Source organism: Balearica regulorum, chromosome 5 (genome assembly GCF_011004875.1).
Source record: "Balearica regulorum gibbericeps isolate bBalReg1 chromosome 5, bBalReg1.pri, whole genome shotgun sequence".
Lineage (NCBI taxonomy): Eukaryota > Metazoa > Chordata > Aves > Gruiformes > Gruidae > Balearica > Balearica regulorum.
In genome coordinates this window covers 49,035,079-49,058,458 of record NC_046188.1, presented here as the reverse complement: position 1 = coordinate 49,058,458, position 23,380 = coordinate 49,035,079, and the positions used below count along the sequence as shown (strand labels likewise).

The 23,380-nt window shown below is 42.9% G+C and overlaps 1 protein-coding gene across 2 annotated transcripts; it reads right to left on the bottom strand.

Moving 5' to 3' along the window:
• Positions 1–2,221: 2,221 nt before the first annotated feature.
• COMMD9 (COMM domain containing 9) lies at positions 2,222–9,166 on the bottom strand. 2 transcript variants are annotated; one of them, XM_075754713.1, is made up of 6 exons: positions 8,845–9,166; positions 8,620–8,745; positions 7,945–8,162; positions 7,143–7,177; positions 4,333–4,436; positions 2,222–3,192 (listed from the first exon to the last, which is right to left on the bottom strand). In XM_075754713.1, the coding sequence occupies exons 1-6, from the start codon at positions 8,893–8,895 to the stop codon at positions 3,052–3,054; spliced, it is 675 nt and encodes a 224-aa protein (XP_075610828.1). In that variant the 5' UTR covers positions 8,896–9,166; the 3' UTR covers positions 2,222–3,051. The 2 variants fall into 2 exon arrangements, with proteins under 2 accessions (XP_075610828.1, XP_075610829.1); XM_075754714.1 differs by having other exon boundaries at positions 7,945–8,084; positions 8,845–9,160.
• Positions 9,167–23,380: the final 14,214 nt, after the last annotated feature.

Genomic DNA, 23,380 nt, shown 5'->3' with positions numbered 1-23,380 from the left:
GGAAGCAAAATTGTTTTGAATAATACAAAGTAGGATTTAATGTTTTAAATACTTTTTCAACACTTTGACACAGTCAGATCCAACACAATCTCTGAATTGTGAAATGACAATTTGAATTTAACTTGCATACCTGTGTTTTATAAATAAATGTATCACTGTTTTGCTTAGTGTAATTGAGTTATCATTTGATAAACAGTGTATATGTAGGAGGTGTTTTTTCTAATCCTCAAATACTGCAATGAAGATGGAGTTTTGAGCTCCACTTCACAATGAAGGTGGGTGGTTTCCTGGGAGGAGGAGTTCATTCAGGTGATTCACATACTATGACAGCTCTATTCTTTATTAATGTCCTTGGACTACTCTCCAGAAATGAACAATTGTAGTGACCCCATTCAAGGGAGATGCAAACTCTAAGTGAAGAATGTCCACTATGATGCTGAAAGGCATAGCTTACTGGGCTTAGCCATCAAAAGTGGAGGGGGATTTCACTGCTTCATAAGCATGAGAGAAAAATGGAAAGCTAGGAGAGAAGTAAACTAGAGGACAGTGTTGGCACAGGAACAAGCTGATAATAAATTAGTGGTGAATACATTTATGCTCGGCTACAAAATAGCAGCAATATGTGGAGGGAGGATGAAACTCTGATTTTAAGAGACCAATCATTTTATGAAAAAGGTCAGATGTGATTGCCTGCAATAGCAGGCATATTATTCTCTCTGTAGCAGTCTCTGTAAGTAGGACTTTAGTGTGAAGTACTCTTGCTGGTTGGGTAATGACAGTCCTACTCAGCATCTCTTGTTTTATATACCTTTTTCTGAGCAGTCTCAGCTTTTCTGGCAAAGGTGATATGAGCCAAAGAGAAAATACCTAACTCTTTAGGCAAAGATTTGAAGGCAAGCTTTCACAGCATCCTAAATCTTAGGCTAGAAAATACCAGTATCTTCTTGCAGAATGACTTGAGATATACCCCTCAAAGTCATCAGATGTTTGTCATGCCTCTGATCTAGTGCACAGCCCCTTTATTGAGTCTCCATGAGCAACTTTTAGCTATCTGCAGATAGGGCCACTCTGACACTGAAAAAGCCTTTTCAGTTTTAAGTCTTTTCTTTGCAACTATTATATAGTTCTACAATGGTTTTGTATGAGAACTCTATGCAACTATCAGTTCTTCGTTTCATTAGGCCCTACAACATTTTGATTGTAACTTCAGTATTTTCGTCAATGATTTCCTCTGTGTATTGACTTCCTCAGCTCCTCTAACACAAGTATGCATTATTTATTATTTATTATGCATTTATATAATTATGCATTTATATATTTTTATATATAAATATATATTATGCATTTATATAATATTATTATTATTATTATTTATTATGCATTATTTACCTCCTCAGTGATTCTTACCTTCTAAAATAAACAGTAAAATATAAACTATTCAAGATTTTTTTTAAAGCTAGGCTGCAAAGGCAACAAAACTTCCTCAAACTGAAGAAGTCTGTTACAGATGTTTTTCACAGTTTGAATCTTATGGAACAGACTCCTGAATATCCATTTTCTCCTTTCAGACTTCCCTATTATATATGAAATTTACCAGGTTACCTTGATACAGTACTAAGCATTACAATCTTTGCTCAAAGTAGACCTTAACAAGTGACTTATCATAAGCTGTATTATACCAGTATCTTTTAAAGACACAGGCTTCATTTACACTTAGCCTGCATTCTGTGGGGATGTATAAAATTAATTAACAAAGCTCTGTACTTTATACACACTTTTTGAATGATTTCACATTTCCAAACACAAAAGACAATGTTTTGTATCTTGAAAGAGACCTGAATGTTTCATGAAAGGTGGGACTTTGTCATAATCAAAGCATTTGAATCCAATCCTTGAGTTTGGAGCATTATAGAAGCTCATCAGAAAGAAGAGTCTGAATTTTGTTCATTTTCTGCGCTTACTCCTCCACATTTTCAATGTACATATATTTGTAAATTTTTAGGTCAGGGTCATCACCTGTAACATTGCACAGAGCTGGTGTATTATAATAAAGAGAAGACAGTTTAAAAGATTAATTCATTTGAACAGGAAACAAAAGATCCCTCTGCAGCAATAAATGTAAACATCCATTAAACCAGCCTAGAAACTAGGCACCATCATAAAGAGGCTGAGGTAACCAAGGACAACATCTCTTCTGGACTGAAAAGGATTCAAAAATCAATTAGCAGTTCATTTTTTAATTAAATGAAGATTTACACAAACAAACAAACAGAACACTGGGGAAATATAGGCACATATCGCCACAGAAAAGTTTCACAGTACAGACAATGGCCATCAATTCTTTATTTTCCCAGTCTGGTTTTTGTGAGGCAAAGGCAGAGCCCAGAGTCCAGTAAACCCAAACAAGAATTATCTGAAGTCCTTTTTTCTTTTCAAACAGAAGAAGGAAATTACTTGCTGCTAAAGATATTCAGTCATCCTGCAAATGGTGCTATGAAGCTGATTGGAAGAGAATGTGTTGTAGCATAATTGCCCTATTTCAAAACATTATCCTGTAATAACAATCTGCAGCATGGCTGTGCTTCATTGAGAGGGAGCAAGTGCTACATACAGCATGCACCTCAGTACACACACATTCCAGAGAAAAACACTCTCCTTGTCTGCTAACGCTGGAAGGCAGCCTGTTAACCAGCTTGAGCCTTTTAGATCTTTTCAGGGAAAAGAGATAGCACTTGCTTCATTGGCTGCAGCTATCTGCAATTTGCAGTTACGACCCTTGTGATTAAGCCAAGCTCTGAGCCCTCAAATCCTTTTCTGAAATAGAGACCAGCTGTTGTTCAACAACATATTAGGAAACCACTTTTTGGCATCAGACTACAGGAATGTTTAAGTGTTAGCTTTTCAAAAGCTATCTTATTAACGCAAAGAAATCTTTTTAATTTTGTTTTGTTAAAACAGAAAACATGTTACATACACTAGGCTACAACTTGCGAGAGCTGTATGTAGAGAATATTTCCCTTCCTCACTGCTGGAATCCACGCCCTTGAGTATTCATTTGTTTGCAACAGCAGAAAGTTGGTCCCGGATCCTTCCTAGACCTTCTAACATAGTGTCCAGGGTTTCTTTGCTCAGTTCCACAGTCAGTGCAGAAACAACAGGACTATTTCCACATAAGGCAACATCTTCCTGAATCTGAAAACAGGAATGCAGACATTAGCTGTAAGAAAAAGTAATTCACTTGTTTTTGCAGTGCCACTACAAAAGTCAGTGTTCAACAGATTAAGAAAAATGCTTTAAGTTTGTCATCCAGCTCCATCCTGAAGGACCACGGCACATTTTCTAAGCTGTATGCCTGACTAATGAAGTGCACTGCGATTGACAGAGCGCAAGTAAGCATATACTGCCATAAGCATGGGGAAATTCTGAAGACGCTCATGGCAGGAAGCCACATCCATATCAAGAGCATCTTAGCAGATACCACACAGCTTAATCCCATCGCACACTCAGAAATTCTATACTGTTTATCAGGGAGTGTAGTGACAGGGCAAGGGGTAATGGGTTTAAGCCGAAGGAAGGTCGATTTAGATTAGATGTTAGAAAGAAATTCTTTACTGTTAGAGTGGTGAGGCACTGGAATAGGTTGCCCAGAGAGGTAGTGGAGGCCCCATCCCTGGAAGTGTTTAAGGCCAGGCTGGATGAGGCTTTGGACACCCTCCACCTGGTCTAGTGGAGGGTGTCCCTGCCCACAGCAGGGGGGTTGGAACTAGATGATCTTTAAGGTCCCTTCCAACCCAAACCATTCTATGATTCTAAATTAGATTTTCTTTTTCTCTTCCTTTGAAACCCACCCACCCCGTTTTTACTGGATGGGGGCAATCCAGAACTCTGTAGAATGTAAATAGTAAGTTTAGCTACACTCCCCAAATGATAGATGTAGCCAGTGAAGGAAGTTACTAGTAATCAAAAGTCATATCCCAACTAATGCAGTCAGTTAAACATGCCAATGAGTGGCTTAGAATTAAAGGGCAATGACTTCATAATTTATCTTCTTTCTTTCTGTAGAGAACAATCATGACCAGGGAACAAATATGCTGCCGGCTTGCAATCTCATGCAAAGAAAACTTTCCCTTGCAACAAAAAGGCGGCTTTCAGAGACATCATTCCCAGGCTCTGCAGTATTTCAAAGATCATCTCTGAGAAAGGCTGCTAATGGCCTGCCAGGCAGTAGGCATACACCAGATGCCTGTCTGAACTGTTTTGCACTACCACTGCTAAGTCAGGTGTTGGACTTGATTATTTTGATCCTGTATCTTTTACAGCCACTGACATTACCTTTAACTGAAGCAGGCAAGTAGGGACTGCCATTCTGCTGATGCTGTCTGAAGACGTCTTGATGTCCACCCTCCAGTCCATGTCAAGCAGCCGAGGCAGGGAGACTGAGGGATTAAAAAGTGGGTCTGTTAAGTCCAGCAGCACATGATGACACCTGATCCTGGAACCTATGACTATCACCATGTACATGCTTCTCCACTTCTGGCCCTGGGAAGTGTACAACTTTAGTGCTACTATGTGATTTCACATCATTTTTACTCTGCAATAAGCTAGTCTTTGAAGGCTTCCTCATGACACTGGAAGGGCAAATAGGGTTCTCCCATCATCACACGCAAGGATGGTACAGTGCAAGACAAGCATAGGTAAATTCACAAAGCAGCTGAAGGGAAGGGGAGCAGTAAGTTGTCTTCTCCAGCTCTTCATCCCTCGCTTTGTTGCCTGCAACACTCAACTAATGTTTCATCACGAGTTGTTTTGGGACCTACATGCTTATTGCTCTGTTCTGTAACTGATAAGAAAGCACACAGGAATGCTCTTAAAATCCAGCAGTATAAAACATGTTATTTCAAGCTCTCCAACCTGTGAATCAAAGCATTCTGCAATACAGCATGTGTATTTGTAAACTGCAGTCTTCACATGTCCTGCCAATTTGTTGAGAATATTGAAGATATCATCCTAATTAGATGCAGCCTAACAGAAATCATTCAACAGTCTGGTGCAATACTGACAGCAATAGTTCAGGGCTGGAGACTCCATTAGCCTTGCAAGGGAAGGAAGACAGGTCTGACTTGGCTGCCCTGCCAAGAAATCTGCACAGGTATATCTTACAGAGAGGAGATGGGGATATTCTGTTATGTTGGTGTGTACTTAATGGAGCTCACTGCACTACGAATCCTCAAGAGTCCCTAAGCCCTGTGTAAACTACCATAAAAACTGAGATTAACGTTCTCCCAACAAAACTCTGGCACCAAGCGGCTGGCTGCAAGTGCTCTTTGTCAGTTCCTAGGACCATAATGTTTTTCAATAATGTCTTTCAGCTGCCAGTAATAAATACAATGAATGTTTGAAGAATATATTAAAGTGAAACTGAGGTAGGTATTTAGATGGGTGGCATACAGATATCTTTTCCCCTTGTTTGAACAAAACAAAGTTTCCTACTTTCATTAAAAATATAAATTTTAACCAAGAAAAAGAAACCATATTAACATTTTCATCTCAGATTTACAAGTGTTTTCTCACATAAACTGCAAACCAGAGGAAAGCATAATTACTTTTTCAACCAGATAATGACAGCAAGTGTTAAAAGACGAGGCTTGAACCATTGACTGCCAAATACTGTTCTGGTAAATATGCCACCAGAATCCAGAAATTTGGAAAATGTCTGTAAGATAGATTCCTTGCTTAAAACATACGTAAAGAAAACAAGTTCTAAGGTGCAGTTTAACAGGGCATACTTGAAGTCATTCCCACTTTGGTACTGTCACATTTAAAAGACTTGGAACACCTCTTGCACTTTTTTCAACTCCATTTTCTGGTAAGAGCTGAGCTATACTTTCTACGTTTGAAAGTGCAGCATCCAGTTTCATGGGAAAAACAGTCCACACAAAGGCCGCAGAAACAAAGACAAACCCTTTCTGTTTCAAAAGGCCATTTGCAGCTAAGGGGCTTAACTGCTGTAACTTTTATGGGGTCGATTCTATGTTTCATTCAGACTTCTTTGGAAATCCCCAGCTGACATAAACAGGAACAATGTTCCTTCAGGCACCCTGTAGCCATTTATTCTGACATGACTGTCAGAGCAGAGCTTCTGGGTGGTGCTCCAAGAGGCACACACACAGCCTTGCTTCTGGGTCATGAAGACCTAGCTAGTGGGTCATGCTGGTGTGTCATGCTTGCTCTCATTTCCTCTAATACATGATAATGTTAAGGATACAAAAAAAAGCATTTATGTGTCTTGGTTACACTAGAAAATTGTTTAGTATAAGCAACTGCTGTATTTACTCTATTAGCGTTATACAACAGTTTCTTCCCTCTCACGATTAAAACTTTGAGGGACAGTGTATTTCCAGGTCTTGCCATACTGTTTAGCTGTTGGACATTATCTTCTCTACAGGCAAAGAAAAGGGTAAGGAGGATCCATGCAGACTTCAAAGAACTCTGTTATGTATCAACTCTCATTTGCAAGCCTCTAAGTGCTAAAGAAAACCTCTTGGGGAGAAAACAAAGTGTTGTAGCTGCATGGAACACTTAACTGAGATGTAACTCATTGCTCATGATGGTATTGTTAAAAGTTTGCATTCCTTAATTACATCACTGTTTAGAAAGGAGAAGAAAAAGCAGAGTTATGAATATATGCAGTATACTTCCTGATGCGCAGAAGAGAAGGAATGCACAGAATTGACTAGACGTGCAAAGGTAAGGTATTCCCCAGTATATACATATCCTTTACAGTGCAGAGTTATTGAATATGGCCATCACTTAGTGTCTGAATGGGGAGCACAGAGTGCTTCACTTTCAAAAGTTCTACAAATACTTGCTATACACTACACATTGCAAGGTAGCAACAGACTGAGTATTAAATGGAATTGCCTGAGGACTGGAAACAATTTAGCCCAGCAGCACAGATCTGAATACAAGCTTGTTGGCTTCTGCTAAGCTGTGTGATGCCACAATCATACAGCTTCCTCTAAAGCAAATGAGGGTATCCCTGTACTACATCATGAAAACACGCTGCAATGCGCTATTCTAAACGCTAAACTCAAATGACCTTAGGAAACATTAATTGCATCAAGATGTGAACTACTACTTACTCTGACTTGCTTGTGCTTCATTCCTCCAAGCAGAGCTGTGAAAAAGTGGAGAAGAAAAAAACAGTATCACTAGTGCTTTGAATTAAAAAAAAAAAAGAGAGAGAAAAAGAAAAAAAGGTAGGGAAAGCATTCAAAGTGGCTTATGCTGACAGAAGGGTCACCAGGGCTGCAGCAGTAAGCAGGAGAGAGAAACTGCCAGTGCTACTGAGGAAAGGCTATCACTGGTGACCAACTATTGGTTCTTCTGTAAGTGTGGCTCACTTATGGCATATACTATTCGGCCCAGTTTTATCAAAGCAATGGGCTACCAAGCAGTGAGATGTACAACCACGCAGAACTGCTATCCTCTGCCACCACCTCATGTATGCTCTACCCCCAGGCACACCTTAGTTGCCTTCACACCTAAGCCAATGTGGTAAGTGGATGGGCATCTAGATACTACCCAATCAGATTTTGTGGTGCTGAAATCTGTCCCTCTGAGTTTTATCATCATCTGTAGCATTTTTCGACCACATGAGTGAGTTGTTGAGATAAAAGGGGCTTTGCATTATGTCAATGAGGCCCCCACCCATTCCAAAAGTCTTGGGAAAACTCTCTGTGCCCATGGCTGTTTTGTTTGCCATTCCACTCAGAAAACCTATTTCATTCAACACTGTTCATCCCAACCTGTGTGATTATGCCCAAGGCATGCACAAAATTCATAGAAACAAGACTTTGCATGCTGCCAACTATCTGCATATCAAACCAGATACATAGGCTTTAACTTTCCAGCTGAAAGCAAATGGCAGGTGGGTACACTCACATATTCTCCAAGATTATCTTAGTCAAAAGGTTTTTCAGATTTTGGTGGAAGTTTTCTGGAAAGAGAGAGAGGATATCTTCTGCCCTCGTCAAACCACGGTACACGACGTGCCTTGTGAGGTTGTGCAAAGCAGATACCAGCTGTAGGAAAGGAAAAGGGGAAAGGGCTCTGCTGCATTGAAAAGCATTACATACAGGTTGGGATGGGCCTTTGGTAGCCTGGAGAGACACAACTTCTGCAGTGAGACCGACACCACCAGGGCCTTGGACATCCAAGTACTGTCTCACAGCCTTAACAGGTTCTCACTGTCCTCTAGCATTCATGCCTCACGTACTTCCCTTTTGCCTCCCTGTGAGGCCCCTCCGGGCTGTGCCCCCGGAGGGGGGGATTGCTTTTACGGGGCACGTTTCGTTACTTTCGTCCTTTGAAGCCCCGTGGCGCCGCGCATCTTTCCGAGGGCCTGGGCCAACCCCTGGGCTGGTGCCCACTCCAAGCGGCTCCTTCCGTCCCTGCCGCACGGTGAGGCCCAGGCGGGCAGGTCCCATCCTCCCACTCCTTCCGACGCGCCCCGCTTCCGCGCAGCGGGAGAGGGCACTCCCGAAGGCACCCCGCTCGCTGCCGCGCCGGCGGCTCTCCCTCCCGCCGGAGCCCGGCGCTGACCCGCCCGTTCCTCACCTGCTCCGCTTCCTCAGGGCCAGCGCCGAGGCCAGGGCAGGCGCGCTGCGCCAGCGGGCCGAGGCCGGCGGGAGGGCTGGAGAAACACTCCTGGCACAGCTGCCGCACGGCGTCCTTCGACGGCGCCTGGCGGGGAGCAAAGCGGGGGGGCGCTCAGCCGCGGCCCGGGAGAGGCAGCCGCGGGGCCGGGCGCCCCGTGCCCTGGCAGCTCGGCGGCCCGCTCACCTTCAGCAGGCTCTGCAGGGCAGCGAACTCCCCGTCCCGCACCGCCGCCATCTTGGCGCTGTCAGCTGAGCCGGGCGCCGAGCTCCCCCTGACGCGCCGCCACTACCTTGGCGCTGTCAGCTGAGGCGGGCGGAAGGAGGCCGAGGGCGGTGAGGCCGGGCAGGCCGGGCGCTGTAGTCCTGACACGGGAGGGGACGTCGCGTTATCGCGGCCTCAAACTCCGGCACCGCGTTGAAGGCTTAGCGAAGCGGCCCCCGCCCGCTGTGGAGCGGGTGGGAGTGCGTGGGCCGTGCGAGGGGACCTGCGGCCAGAGCCCGGCCGTGCAGCGGCGCTCAGTATCGGTAGTGAGGAGGCCGGGACAAGGGCAGGCCCTAAATATCTGGCCTCGCTCTCCTCAATCTACTCATTTTTTTACTGTCAGTGCAAAGCTCTACGTTGGATGCAGAATTTAGCTGTAAACACTTATTTTCAGCCAGTGGGAACCGAAGGCAAAAGATTTATCATGGTGCTGCTGCAATGACATGGACCATTATCTTAGCAAACTGTGTGCATCTTTCACTTTGTAAAAGATTTAAATAAGTCCTTTTTTTGAGAGAGAAAGTCTTCTCTTTGTCTTATGTAATTCCCAGCACATCTGGTTCCAGGATACCGGTAATCTATGATCTTTCCCCATCACTACTTCTGTAGCCAAAAAGATAGGCCTGTAACGAAGGCCTGCTTATATTATACATAATAAGAAAATGTAGCCAAGAAGAAAGGCCTGTAATGAAGGCCTGCTTGTATTATATGTGATAAGAAACTATTCATTATTACTTTAGGTAGAAGGCTAACAATTCTTAGAATGAGCACCTGCTACACATCATGAGAAAAAGGAGGAGCTACAAGACACTTCAAGGTCCTTATGTACATACTTTGCAGAAAGGGAGGACATTAATTGCCTCCAGCAACATCCTTATCTTTCTGAGGCGTATAGCAAACAATTACCAACACTGAAATACTGAGAAACTAGGGGAAAGGTAATTTGGGCCAGGGTCCCCACGACCACCGACCCATAAGCCCCCTACCCAAATTATACCACCTACTCAAAAGATAGAGGCGGAGAACAGAACTGAGCATGCGTTCTAGTTTGCATACTAAGCGAAGAAATATGAACCAATTATTGGAACGGGGAGTGTACCACTTTGTAATCTTTGTAACATTTGTGTATAAATATGACAAGAGAACCAGCATTAGGTGTGCCTGATTTGAGGAACTATCCTCCTGACACCCAGCGCTGCAATAAAGGAAATGCCTGCTTCTTAATGCTAAATTAGTGTTAAGGAGTTTTCTTTCATTCCCGAATTTCGGTGACAGTTTTGGCGACCCAGATGGGACAAGGCTTTTGAATCTCGACGGATCCGTGGGATCATAGGACCTCCAGCCGGCACCGAGGGATTCTCGGGGAGACCCTTCGATCCCCCGGACCGAAGAGTTCTGAGCACGTTCCCTGGGACAGGTAAAAGGCATTTCTCTTACTTTTTAAATGAAATTTAAGATTTTGGGTTAGAGGCCCCCTTAGCCTTCAAGTAAGCCGTGGCGTGAGCTACGCGAGGGGCTATTGTACTGTGATTTAAGATTTTTGGGTTAGAGGCCCCCTTAGCCTTCAAGTAAGCCGTGGCGTGAGCTATGCGAGGGGCTATTGTACTGTGATTTAAGATTTTGGGTTAGAGGCCCCCTTAGCCTTCAAGTAAGCCGTGGCGTGAGCTACGCGAGGGGCTATTGTACTGTGATTTAAGATTTTGGGTTAGAGGCCCCCTTAGCCTTCAAGTAAGCCGTGGCGTGAGCTACGCGAGGGGCTATTGTACTGTGATTTTAAGATTTTGGGTTAGAGGCCCCCTTAGCCTTCAAGTAAGCCGTGGCGTGAGCTACGCGAGGGGCTATTGTACTGTGATTTAAGATTTTTGGGTTAGAGGCCCCCTTAGCCTTCAAGTAAGCCGTGGCGTGAGCTACGCGAGGGGCTATTGTACTGTGATTTAAGATTTTGGGTTAGAGGCCCCCTTAGCCTTCAAGTAAGCCGTGGCGTGAGCTACGCGAGGGGCTATTGTACTGTGATTTTAAGATTTTGGGTTAGAGGCCCCCTTAGCCTTCAAGTAAGCCGTGGCGTGAGCTACGCAAGGGGCTATTGTACTGTGATTTAAGAATTTTGAAAAGAACTTTTGAGAGGTATTGATCAATCAAGAATTTGTGTTTTAATTGTTTTGTGTTCCTTTTGTCACCTTTGTCATTTGTCAATTTTTGTTTTGTGTTTTTTTTGTGGTATTGTTTTGTGTTACTTTTGTCATTTGTCAATTTTTGTTCTGTGGATTTTGTGGTATTTGCGTTACAATGGGTAACAAACCTTCGGTGGATGGGGGAATATTAAAGAAATCTCCCCTAGGGGGTATTTTAAAACGTTGGAAACAAATAGGAGGGGACCCTCTTATAAAAAGACAACTAATTGAGTATTATAATCACTGGTGGTCGATATATAAATTGGATGATCAGGAAAAATGGCCCAAGAATAAGAATTTGTAATATAATACAATATTACCATTGGTGTTGTTTTGTAGAAGGGAGAAGAAATGGGATGAGGTACCTTATGTTGATTTGGTTGGGTTTTTTTTCACCTTGCGAAATCATCTTGAGTGGCTGAAGGACTGTGGGTTTACCCTGCAAGCCCCCCTGGCATCAGCACTAGAAAAGCAGAAAAAGGTAGCAGGAGGCTGTGAAGGTGTTGCTCTGCGTGTAGTACGGGGCAACGGTGTTTGAAGTGCGAGCGTGATGAGGAGGATGATTTGGAATTAATGAAAGATGTTGGAGGTTGCATGGATGGTTTTTGGTAACAGGGAGAAAGGGAAGGAAGTTAGAGAAGAGCAACGAGAAAACGAAGGAGAGCGGAGACAGGCAGGGAGAAACAGGGAAAGAGACGGTAACCTGAGAGCTGCGCTGCAGGGAGCGTCAGCAAAGAGTAACTTCAGGGGAGGACGGCAATACTATGGGGGGAGAGGCGGGGCCTCTCCAGCACAAAATACCAGTAATACCTTAGGAGATCATCAGTGTGCCTATTGTAAAGAACTGGGACATTGGAAATGGGATTGTCAGAAATTTAAGGACTGTTTTAGGGGTCCTATGCCTATCAGTCCAGAGGTTCTGGAGGAGGCACGATACAATCAAGAAGCAGCTCCCTTTCCACGTCAGTTCCCCTTAACTAAGTCCTGAAGGGGACCAGGGGAAACCTCCCCAGCAGAACCCCTGGTTATAGTAGAGCTGGGAAAACAGAAAATAGATTTCCTTGTAGATACTGGGGCAACTTATTCTGTATTAAACACTTGTCAAGGAAAATTGAGCAATGATGCAGTAAATGTTGTGAGTGCCACAGGGAAAGCGGAACAGCGTGTCTTTTTTCCATCCTTTAAATTTTAAGCTTGGAAAACAATGGGTAACTCACCAATTTTTATATATGCCTGAATGTCCTATACCACTCTTGGGACGGGACTTATTGAGTAAATTGGAAGCACAGATCACCTTTAAAGATGGAGAAGTTCAACTATTAATCCCTGAATCTAAAGCCATTGAGGCAAGAGTTTTTATGTTGCAGGAACAACCTAAGACTAACGAAGGAATTCCCAAGGAGGTGGAGAATGCAGTGACACCTTTGGTACGGGCTAGTGAGGTTCCAGGTAGATCCAGAAGAGCAGAACCACTAAGAATTATCCTTAAACCTGGAACAAATCCGGTAAGACAAAAACAATACCCATTGAAGACAGAGGCCAAAAAGGGATTAGAAAAGTTAATACTCAACTTTATAGAATATGAGTTGCTCACATAATGCGAATCAGAATTTAACACCCCAACCTTACTCGTTAAAAAGCCAGGGGGTGAGGAATACAGATTAGTGCAAGATTTACGAGCTGTGAACCAAATTGCGCAGGACATTCACCTGGTGGTGGCAAACCCCTATACATTACTTACAGCCCTCAAAGATAAACATGAGTGGTTCACAGTCCTAGATTTAAAGGATGCCTTCTTTTGTATACCTCTCGAGAAACAGAGTCAGGCTATTTTTGCCTTTGAATGGAAAAGCCCAACCACTGGACGAAAAACTCAACTAACCTGGACTGTGTTGCCTCAAGGATTCAAAAATAGTCCAACAATCTTTGGAAACCAGTTAGCTAAAGAATTAGAAATATGGAGAAGAGACCATCCTGGAGGAGTTATGCTGCAATATGTGGATGATATCCTATTAGCAGCAGAAACCTGGGAGGAGTGTATACAAATGACTATAAGCTTATTAAACTTCTTAGGATAAGGAGGATACAAAGTGTCCAAGAAGAAAGCACAGATTGCAAAACCAATGGTCACTTACGTGGGACTTGAGATTTTACAGGGCCAGCGGAGATTGGGAACAGATCGGAAAGAGGCTATTTGTCAGATCCCAGAACCGAAAACAGCAAGAGATCTGAGGGCCTTCCTGGGAATGGCTGGATGGTGTCGTCTGTGGATATCCAACTATGGACTGCTGGTAAGACCTCTTTACGACATCTTGAAGGAGGCACAGAGAGAATATCTGCCTTAGAACCCTGAATGCGGGCAGGCCTTTCAGAGCCTAAAAAAGGCTTTGATGATGGCGCCTGATGCCCTAGGGCTGCTGGACTTATCTAAGCCCTTCGAACTATTTGTATATGAAAGGCAACATCTCGCTTTGGGAGTATTGGCCCAGAAGATTGGGGACTGAAAGAGACCAGTCGGGTACTTCTCTAAGCAACTGGACCCTGTAAGTAAGGGATGGCCGGAATGTTTGCGAGCTGTAGCGGCCACCGTCCTATTAATACAGGAAGCCAGGAAATTAACCATGGGGCAAGAGATAATTGTATATGCACCCCATATGGTTACCACAGTTCTAGAACAAAAGGGGGGACATTGGTTATCCCCCAGCAGAATGCTTAAATATCACGTGATGCTATTAGAACAAGATGATGTAGAGCTCAAAGTCACCTCTGCTGTCAATCCCGCTATGTTTTTTAACCATGAATGAGGAAAGTGAGGAATCTTTGAGCCACAACTGTCTGCAAACAATTGAAGAAGTCTATTCCAGTCGCTCAGATCTGCATGACGAACCTTTGACTAACGCTGATCTGGAGCTGTTTACAGACGGTAGCAGTTTTGTACAGGATGGGAAATGAAGGGCTGGATATGCTGTTGTTACAACTACAGAAGTTGTGGAGGCCGAGGCGTTACCCATCGACACGTCGGCGCAGAAAGCGGAACTGATTGCACTATGTCAGGCCTTGAGAATAGCTAAAGGTAAACAGGTAAAAGATATGGACAGACTCCAAATATGCCTTTGGTGTCGTGCACGCTCACAGAGCCATTTGGAAAGAAAGAGGATTGCTGTCAGCACAAGGATCTTCTATTACACACAAAGAAGAAATTTTACAACTTCTCCAAGCTGTCCAGGAGCCAGAAGAGATTGCTATAATGCACTGCTGGGCACACCAGTTTGGGCAATCCAATGTTAATATAGGAAATCATTTGGCAGATTGCACTGCCAAGGAGGTTGCACAACAAGGTATTCTAGCACTAATCCCAGCTAGAAGGATACAGCTACCAGGGACTAAGCCTTTTTACAGTGAAGTAGACCATAAATTGGCATTGCATTTAAAAGCAACAGAAAATTCAGAAAGATGGCTGATAACCCCCAATGAGCAAGTTATTGTGCCACCTCAATTAATGACACAAATAGCTGAGGCCAGACATAAACAAACACATTGGGGAGTGGAGTCTTTGATTGACAACCTCCAATCACAAGTACTTAGTGTTCGAATGACTAAGATTATAAAATCAGTTACACAGAAGTGTCCAGTCTGTTTAAAAAAAAAAAAAAAAACAACCCTCTTAACCAAAGGAGGCCACCCCCAGGGGTTACTAGGTGAGGGAACTCCCCCGGAGATTACTGGCAAATTGATTTTTCTGAGTTACCCAGGCAAAATGGCTATCGATATCTTTTGGTTTTGGTGGATACCTTTTCAGGATGGCCTGAGGCTTTTCCCTGTCGCACCAACAAAGCACGGGAGGTTGTTAAATGCTTATTAAAGGAAATAATACTTAAGTTTGGTGTACCAATTGGAATGTCCTCAGATAGAGGACCGCATTTTGTGGCTGAGGTTTTGCAACAATTAAGTCAAACCTTGAATATTACATGGGATTTACATACTCCATGGAGACTGCAATCTAGTGGAAAAGTTGAAAGAATGTATCAGACTCTTAAGAGACAAATAAGTAAAATCTGTCAGGAAACAACATTAAAATGGCCCCAAGCCCTTTCTTTAGCACTTCTCCACATTAGGGTACAACCTCGGACTAATAAAAAGGAAAAACGCTTGCAGGTCTAAAGAGATACGTCACCTTATCTGAACCTCTGACCCTTGATACCCCCATGCATCCATACCAGCCTGGCAACCACGTCTACATGAAGACTTGGAACTCTGAACCGCTAAAGGAAAAGTGGAAAGGCCCCTTCCAGATTCTTTTGACAACCTACACAGCAATCAAGGTTGAAGAAATTGAACCATGGATCCACTATACCCGAGTTAAGAAAGCCCCCCCCTGGATCAGTGGCAAGTAACTACGGAAGGACCTCTAAAAATCAAAATTAAATCGGGTTTGAAAAAGTATGTCAAATATGTAAGATGTCTTGCTCTGTTAGGACAGGTATGGTCCTGTTCTGGGTATTACTGGCAGTTTCTTTGCTCTCCAGTCAAGGGAACCAACAGGAGCTATGGTCTCAAGCCCATAAACAACATACTGGTATAATGGGGAATGTAGGCAAAGCTGCCTTACTGACAGTGGTAATACATGGAACTGAGGTGTTTTTAGAAAATGAATGGGGCTTGGAGGATGGCCATTGTGGGAAAATTCCCATATTTAAGGGGAAGGTAGGGAAAGAAATGAAAATAGGATGCAGAATGATAAATGGATCTACACATCAGAGGGCAAATAAGGCCACATCTTGTATAGGAGAAGGTCAAATTACGACCCAATGTATTTCTAGTACCTTAGATTGTTGGCACAATTTTACTTTGGTACAATCTGTGCACATAATCTGTTTAGGCGTCCTTGATCAATTGTTGGCATTAACATTAAATTTAAGATAAACGTTATCGAACCTAGTATGACACGATCCCCTAGTCTAAGCCTGGGCCTGTGCCAACTGGACCCTCTGGACTGACTCCACTTACTTTTAGCATTGGTCCGTATGTCATTAAAAATGTGGGACAACAACAAATCTTATTAAATCCATTTTATTCCCTTAAAAGGGTAGAGTTGTCCATACTGAAATCCTCGCCAATAAGTTAGCTGCTGCCACTAAGGACGTGCAAGGATTACAACATCCTCTTCGATCCTCTCTTTCAGCTTTAGGGGCAAATCAGTGGCTGTTACCAGATATATTGCCTCCATAGAAACAAATTAATGAAAATGACCACGAGATAATCCTGGAGGGCCTGGGCACTGGCCAAAGTAATATCTCATTAGCTCTTAGCTGTATTCAAGCCCAACTATGGGTCCAGTCGGTGGCATCAGCAATCATTAGAGAAGGGGAAGAAGGGGTCTTACCTAGTGAAGTCCCTAAAGTCATTTGGGATAACGCAAAATGAATTTGAAAAAGAATTCCAGTCTTGATGGCAGTTAGTGCATTTCACCTACAATCCCACCAACCATAGTGCCACAGCATTTGTACTGACTGTATGAAATGCTTCAATACATACCCCTATAGAAATGAATTTAACACTTGTGAGAGAACTTTTACATCATCAAGACCTACAGAAAATTTTGCAGACATGAAAATGGACGGAAAACATTGATAACCATCCACCACGATACTGAGAAAATCCATCAGGTGTTGGAAAGAGTGAAGGAAGATGGGGAGCATAAGTGGTGGGATACTCTGTTTGGATGATCGCCTAACGTTACTGGACTATTGAACAAAATGTTGCATCCGGTTATTGTATTGCTTTTGCTTGTCTTATTAGGCTTTGTTTTAACTACAGCTTTGTATATTAAACTTTGGATAATGATGAAGCACATGATACAGCTCACAACATTTGCCAGAAGTACTGCTAATATATCTACTGATTTATATATGGCTTTGATAGAAAAGGGTGAAGGTGAAACTTTTAAGAATCTGAAAGGATCTGAAAAGTTTCAAAAGGGGGGAATTGTAGCCAAAAAGATAGGCCTGTAACGAAGGCCTGCTTATATTATACATAATAAGAAAATGTAGCCAAGAAGAAAGGCCTGTAATGAAGGCCTGCTTGTATTATATGTGATAAGAAACTATTCATTATTACTTTAGGTAGAAGGCTAACAATTCTTAGAATGAGCACCTGCTACACATCATGAGAAAAAGGAGGAGCTACAAGACACTTCAAGGTCCTTATGTACATACTTTGCAGAAAGGGAGGACATTAATTGCCTCCAGCAACATCCTTATCTTTCTGAGGCGTATAGCAAACAATTACCAACACTGAAATACTGAGAAACTAGGGGAAAGGTAATTTGGGCCAGGGTCCCCACGACCACCGACCCATAAGCCCCCTACCCAAATTATACCACCTACTCAAAAGATAGAGGCGGAGAACAGAACTGAGCATGCGTTCTAGTTTGCATACTAAGCGAAGAAATATGAACCAATTATTGGAACGGGGAGTGTACCACTTTGTAATCTTTGTAACATTTGTGTATAAATATGACAAGAGAACCAGCATTAGGTGTGCCTGATTTGAGGAACTATCCTCCTGACACCCAGCGCTGCAATAAAGGAAATGCCTGCTTCTTAATGCTAAATTAGTGTTAAGGAGTTTTCTTTCATTCCCGAATTTCGGTGACACTTCTGTCACGGCACCCCCATCCTCATTTACATTTGCATGGTTCTATAAGCAGAATAATACACGGTAAGAAATGCAAATATCTAAATGCTGTTTGCACTGGGCTTCACAAGCGTGGCAGGGAAAAGTGCTTCCTCTTGCAGAGGAACTGATTTCCCTCTCTCATGCTGGGAAATGTTAAAAGGCAGAAGAATCCAAAGGGAGAGGGTTTTATTTTCCATAATTTTTCATGAGCAACAGGAAACAAGGCTCTGCGGGAACTGTTTTGGGGTATGAGTTTACCATCTGTGGCCTCTTGAAATTAGTTTGTATGATTGATCAGTTTGGAGAGCTGCCATGTATTTTTGCGGCTTTCTCTAGCACTGCGTCACCAACCAATCTAACCCAGCACAGGCAGCACATTAGGTAAAGCTGAGGGTCTGCCATGTGGAGTCATCTTCTTGGTGGGGCCCTCCTGGAAGAGCTGGTGTGCTTCTGAGTTTAGATGGCAAGACCAAGTGGGCAGTGGGTGTTGTGGACGGTAATTACTTATCCAGGTGACCATACCATACAACTCAATACTCTGATGAGAAAAGGAAAATGAGCTACACAGATGACATTGTCTATTGCTGCCTGAGATGAAGTATCTGAAAGATTTTGTGATGGTCTCTCTTTTACTGATGCCACAGCGATCATTTTCCACCTACACAGATACGACAGTATCTGTACATTATACACTGGAATAGACCAGAAGGTGAAGAGAAGGATGGTGGATCCTAATTTTTGTTTCCAAAATGAGAGATTTGCAGTTAGTGGGCAAAACAATAGCATCCCAAAGGAAAAAAGAAATGGTGTAGTGGTTAGAGGTCAGGATTTAAGAGCTAGGAACTGGAAACTTGTTCTCTTTGTCACCAAAGTTCAGGACTAAAAGAAAACTCCTTAACACCAATTTAGCATTAAGAAGCAGGCATTTCCTTTTATTGCAGCCTAGGTGTCAAGAGGATAGTTCCTCTAATCAGGCATAGCTAGCGCTGGTTCTCTTGTCATATACACAAATTTTACAAAGATTACAAAGTGGTACACTCCCCATTACAATAATTGGTTCATATTTCTTTGCCTGGTATGCAAGCTAGAACGCGTGTTCAGTTCCTTTCTCCACCTCTATCTTTTGAGTAGGTGATATAATTTGGGTAGGGGGCTTATGGGGTGGTGGTCATGGGGACCCTGGCCCAAGTTACCTTTCCCCTAGTTTCTCAATACTTTGGTGTTGGTAATTGTTTGCTATATGCCTCAGGAAGATAAGGATGCTCCTGGAAGCAATTAGTGTCCTCCCTGCCTGACAAGTATGTACATAAGGACCTTGAAGTGTCTTGTAGCTCCTCCTTTTTATCATGATGTGTGGCAGGTGCTCATTCTAAGAATCGTTACCCTTCTACCTAAAGTAACAATGAATAGTTTCTTATCACATATAAGCAGGCCTTCGTTACAGGCCTATCTTTTTTGCTACATCTTGACACTGATTCAGTCTTCAGATGAATCAAGGTAGGTCACTTTTGTCACCTGAGTGACAGGAAGGTAATGTAACATAAAGTCCTGCATTAATAAATGTGGGCATTTATTAATGTCAGCAGTAATCTTAGATTGTGAAAGGCTAAACAGAATGAAAGCAGTATGAAAAACCAGCATGTTACAATCTGAGCAAGTAAGCCTAAAGGAAACATAGAGTTTGTTCATGGCATATCACTTAATATTGTAACTGTATCATTGACCTCTTATAATCTGCCTGCTTGCCTTGTTCCCAAACCAATAAAACAAGCATTTTCTACAGTCAGAGGTAAGCAGAATTTTTCTAAGCAGTAAAACTTCCGAAATGCTGTATCCAAGTGGGGAAGAGGGTCACCTTTTTTTTTTTTTTTTTTTTTTTTTTTTACCCCAGGGCTTTTCTAAAGCAATGACTTTACAAGACTTACGTAAAATCACATTGATCCATGCTTAGGTTAAGGACTTAATTGTACAGAGTAACTTTGCCAGACAAGTAGGTGGAAAGATGCAAAAGCAGGGTGTGTAGATAACTGCCGTTGCTAACTATCAATCACAGGAGTATGTGGCAAGAGAGAACATTGACCTGTGAGTCACATATTCAGAACAAAGATGCTGCTTGTCAGTAAGCACAGCTAGCATCGTACTGAATTAGGTCTCTAGTCCACCTCCTATTGTTGCCATTTCCTTACTCTGGGAGCCTTCTAATTATGAGGAAATAATGTCAGGTTTGCTTTAATATAAAAATTGAAATGCTGTTTGTAGCTCATGGTCAGAAGCCAACAGAAGTGCTTAGTAAAATGTTTATCTGAGGGTGAGTAGATTTTTCTTTTCTCTCCCCTCCCCTCTGCCTCAAGGTCTAGACCTTCAAAATCAGATTATAAGGGGTGAAGGGTGAGACTGCATCATGTAAGGAAGGCTGGCCCTATGATCAGCGTGCTTATCAGGAAGTTTTGAGAAATACCATTCAATTATCTGCTGTGCCAGAGGCCATTCTCTCCGAGTTTGTAAACAAAACACTTAGATGAATGAGATAGATTAGATGACCTCCTTAGGTCTTCTCACAGCCCTTTTTCCCGTGATTTCATGTCTATATCACCCAGTGGGACTGGGCTGTGAGCTCTGAGCCAACAGATGCATCTGCACAGCATTATGTGCAGGAATTGGCTTGGATCTCAAGAGCTGAACTGCTGTTAGTCCAGTCATTGAATTTGAAAATCAAACTCTGCTTCTGAGTTGGGCAAATTTGCCTGCACCCAGACCTGGATGATACAGCTATAGTACTGACTGGTTTCTCTCTCTCTCTTGGTTGAGCCAGCCTGGGGTATCTGCAAACCGTCCTTCCTGAAGTGGTGCAGATATGTGGGCAATAGCACTGCAGGGGGCTGGGTGAGTGGGCAGTCTCTGGACTATGAGACTCTTAAATACTGTTGATATTCTAAATTCAGGATCCCCTGGACATGGGGGTGTGGATGTATGGGTATGTATACTTAACTGCTGTCTGCTGTTCCTGTCTGTGACCTCTATTTCCAGCCATGTACAAAAGCCATGTACGACCCAACGTGCATCCAGCGCTGCAATAAAGAATGCCTGCCTTTTAACGCTACATTGGTGTTACAAGGTTTATTCCCGGATGTTGGTGACAAGGTGAGGCAAGCAGGGATGACTTCTGAGGGCTAGGTGGGAGGTTTCTTTGGGAGTTGGGGACCTCCTGGGGCTGCTGTAGGAGAACAGGTCTTCATTTGCATTTTCACTTAATATAGCAAGTTGTCCTAGTTTTCTGTATCTAATGGTACTTGGCAAGGAATAGCCAGGGGGAATTCCCTTTTTGTCAGGTATATATACAACTCACTCTGATGGACTCTGAGGGATTTGAACTTTTCCCTACCAGGAAAATATCAGGAGAGAAGTTGTCTGTGTGCCCTTTGGCTGTTTTAATGGAGAGGGACTGTCAACTTTTTTTTTTTTTTTAAAAAGAAAGAAAAAAAAGGAGAGGGAGGTAAGGGGAAGAACTGTGTGTATTTCATATATAGGCATTGAAAGAACTGTGTGCATTTCACATACAAAGTATGTATCTTCAACAGAAGTCAGCTGTCATGACAGAATAAATTCTGTGATACCACAAGGCAAAAATGAAGAGATAGAAACCTGAACTGAAGAATTTCAATAACTCAGTGTGAAATACGCTCTGTGTTTTTACATGTAGCTATATAACTCCAATGACAGATAAACACATTGCAAAAATGTCATCCTTGTTATAGTCCATCAACTAAAGTGAGAGCCCAAAATAAATGTATCTGAGAGGGACTGTGTTGTGAGGAAAAGTCAGTCTTGCTGTTCCTAATATATTCAAGGTAAAAATAAGCATTAAGAAGCAAGCAAGTAACTTGACAAAACCCATTCCAGCCAGTGCTCTTTTTCCCTTCTCTCCCCGCTTCCCCCCCCCCCTTCTCCCCCCCTCCTTTTCCCCCCAAGAAGTAAAAAAAGGAAAGGAATAAATTTAGCTTTCCTACAATTCTTGGCTGGAGAACTGTAACCTTTTACACTCCAGGGAAAGAAGCACACAGTTCTAGTTCACCTTGGCTGTTCAAGGCTCCCTGGGAGAGAAATCCTTGAGATATTAAAGATTTGATGGGAAGAACTATTAGGTTTTTACCTGCAGTGTAGCCTGTATTCACTGGAGCATCTGTTGCAGAACAATGGTCTCTTCCTAATGGGCTTTATGCTGCAAGGCAAGGCTGTATTCTGTAACTGCACCCTGCTGGGCATGTGGAATTTCCCTGCTGCAAGGAAAAGTGAAGCTGTTCTCTTGCCCTGAAGAAAATAACTACATACTAGGTGATTCTGGTTTAGAGACTGAGCAAGATAAAGTGTAAAAGACACATAATTTCCTCTGTTACTTTTGCATTATTTGGGGTTTTTTTAATGGTGATTCTTCAGCAACAAAGCACAAATAATAGGAAAGAAATATTCACAAAGCATGCAGGCAAGGTTGGGTTTACTAGTACCAGCTGCCTACTTGGAGTCATATTCTGCAACCAGGACTTTGCTGAAATGTCTCTGACTTTAGAAAGTCCCATTTATACTGTCTTACATATTAATGGATATGGCAGTCTTTCCGTGCCAGGGCTAGGGCAGAAATTTCTTCTTCTTGTCACCTGGAATCATGCTTAGATATATTATCAGGAGGGCAAATTTCCTCTTGATGTCTGGTTGCGTCGACACTAGTAAACAGTGGTAGAGAACATTCCTGAGGCCTTTACTGTTAAATTGCTAGTGCTGTTCTTGGCATGGTTTCTACTCACTGTCACTCTCACAAGCAGCTCCAGGGTATGAGTCAGGAGTTGGCATGGACTAGGAAGCAACCCCAACAAGCAGTGTGCATGTGGCCACCCTGTCCAAGAGACCAAGAGCCAAGTAGCTCTTGCAAACTGTTCTATATCCATTGATCTGTGGGCCAGAAAACAGTTCAGAGCATGTTTAATCTACTAGCACAAATTTTGCTTTCATGTTCCTGTCCTCACCCCTTTTGCTCCAGTTAAAATGAGCTTTCCAGCAGATGTGGTCTCTTTGTTCCACCTAACCCACTACATGAACAGCAGTCACGGGAGGTTACCACAGTCCTCCTCAGCTTTTGTGCCTAAGGGCAGAGAGAGACTGTGGATTATGAGCAGGTATAAAAGCTTAAAATCCAGGATTTTAATCCTCAGACTACAAAACTTATGTTCTTTTAAGTATGTCAGCAGGCCCCGTAGGGGAGGTGCAGAGTGCCCCGGCCAGAGGTGTTTTTTCTGCCCACAGATTTCTTGCCTGCAGGCTGCCTGCATCACTCAGCTGGGGGGCAGACTTTCATCCATGCTGGAGGTGCTGCTCACAGAGCTATGATTTTTTTTTTTCTTCATATTTCTAGCTAGCATTGCTGTGTTGACAAAACTTTGTAGACAATTTTGACACTTCCCATATCTAGTAAGGGAGCAACTTTCAGTTTTAAAAATGATTAAAAACTGCCCTGGAACATAGGACAATAGCAAGTGTCTTGTCACCTTGACTCAAAAAGTGAGAACCAAGCATGTCCTGATTGGCCTTGGGGTGATGACCAATGTAGAAACTAAGCA

Coding starts and splice junctions, on each gene's coding strand:
- COMMD9 (XM_075754713.1), bottom strand. CDS start 8,895: ATGGCGGCGGTGCGGGACGGGGAGTTCGCTGCCCTGCAGAGCCTGCTG. Junction 8,163..8,619: donor GCCCTGAGGAAGCGGAGCAG/GTGAGGAACGGG, acceptor GTGTCTCTCCAG/GCTACCAAAGGCCCATCCCA. Junction 3,193..4,332: donor CTTGCCTGCTTCAGTTAAAG/GTAATGTCAGTG, acceptor TCCTGTTTTCAG/ATTCAGGAAGATGTTGCCTT.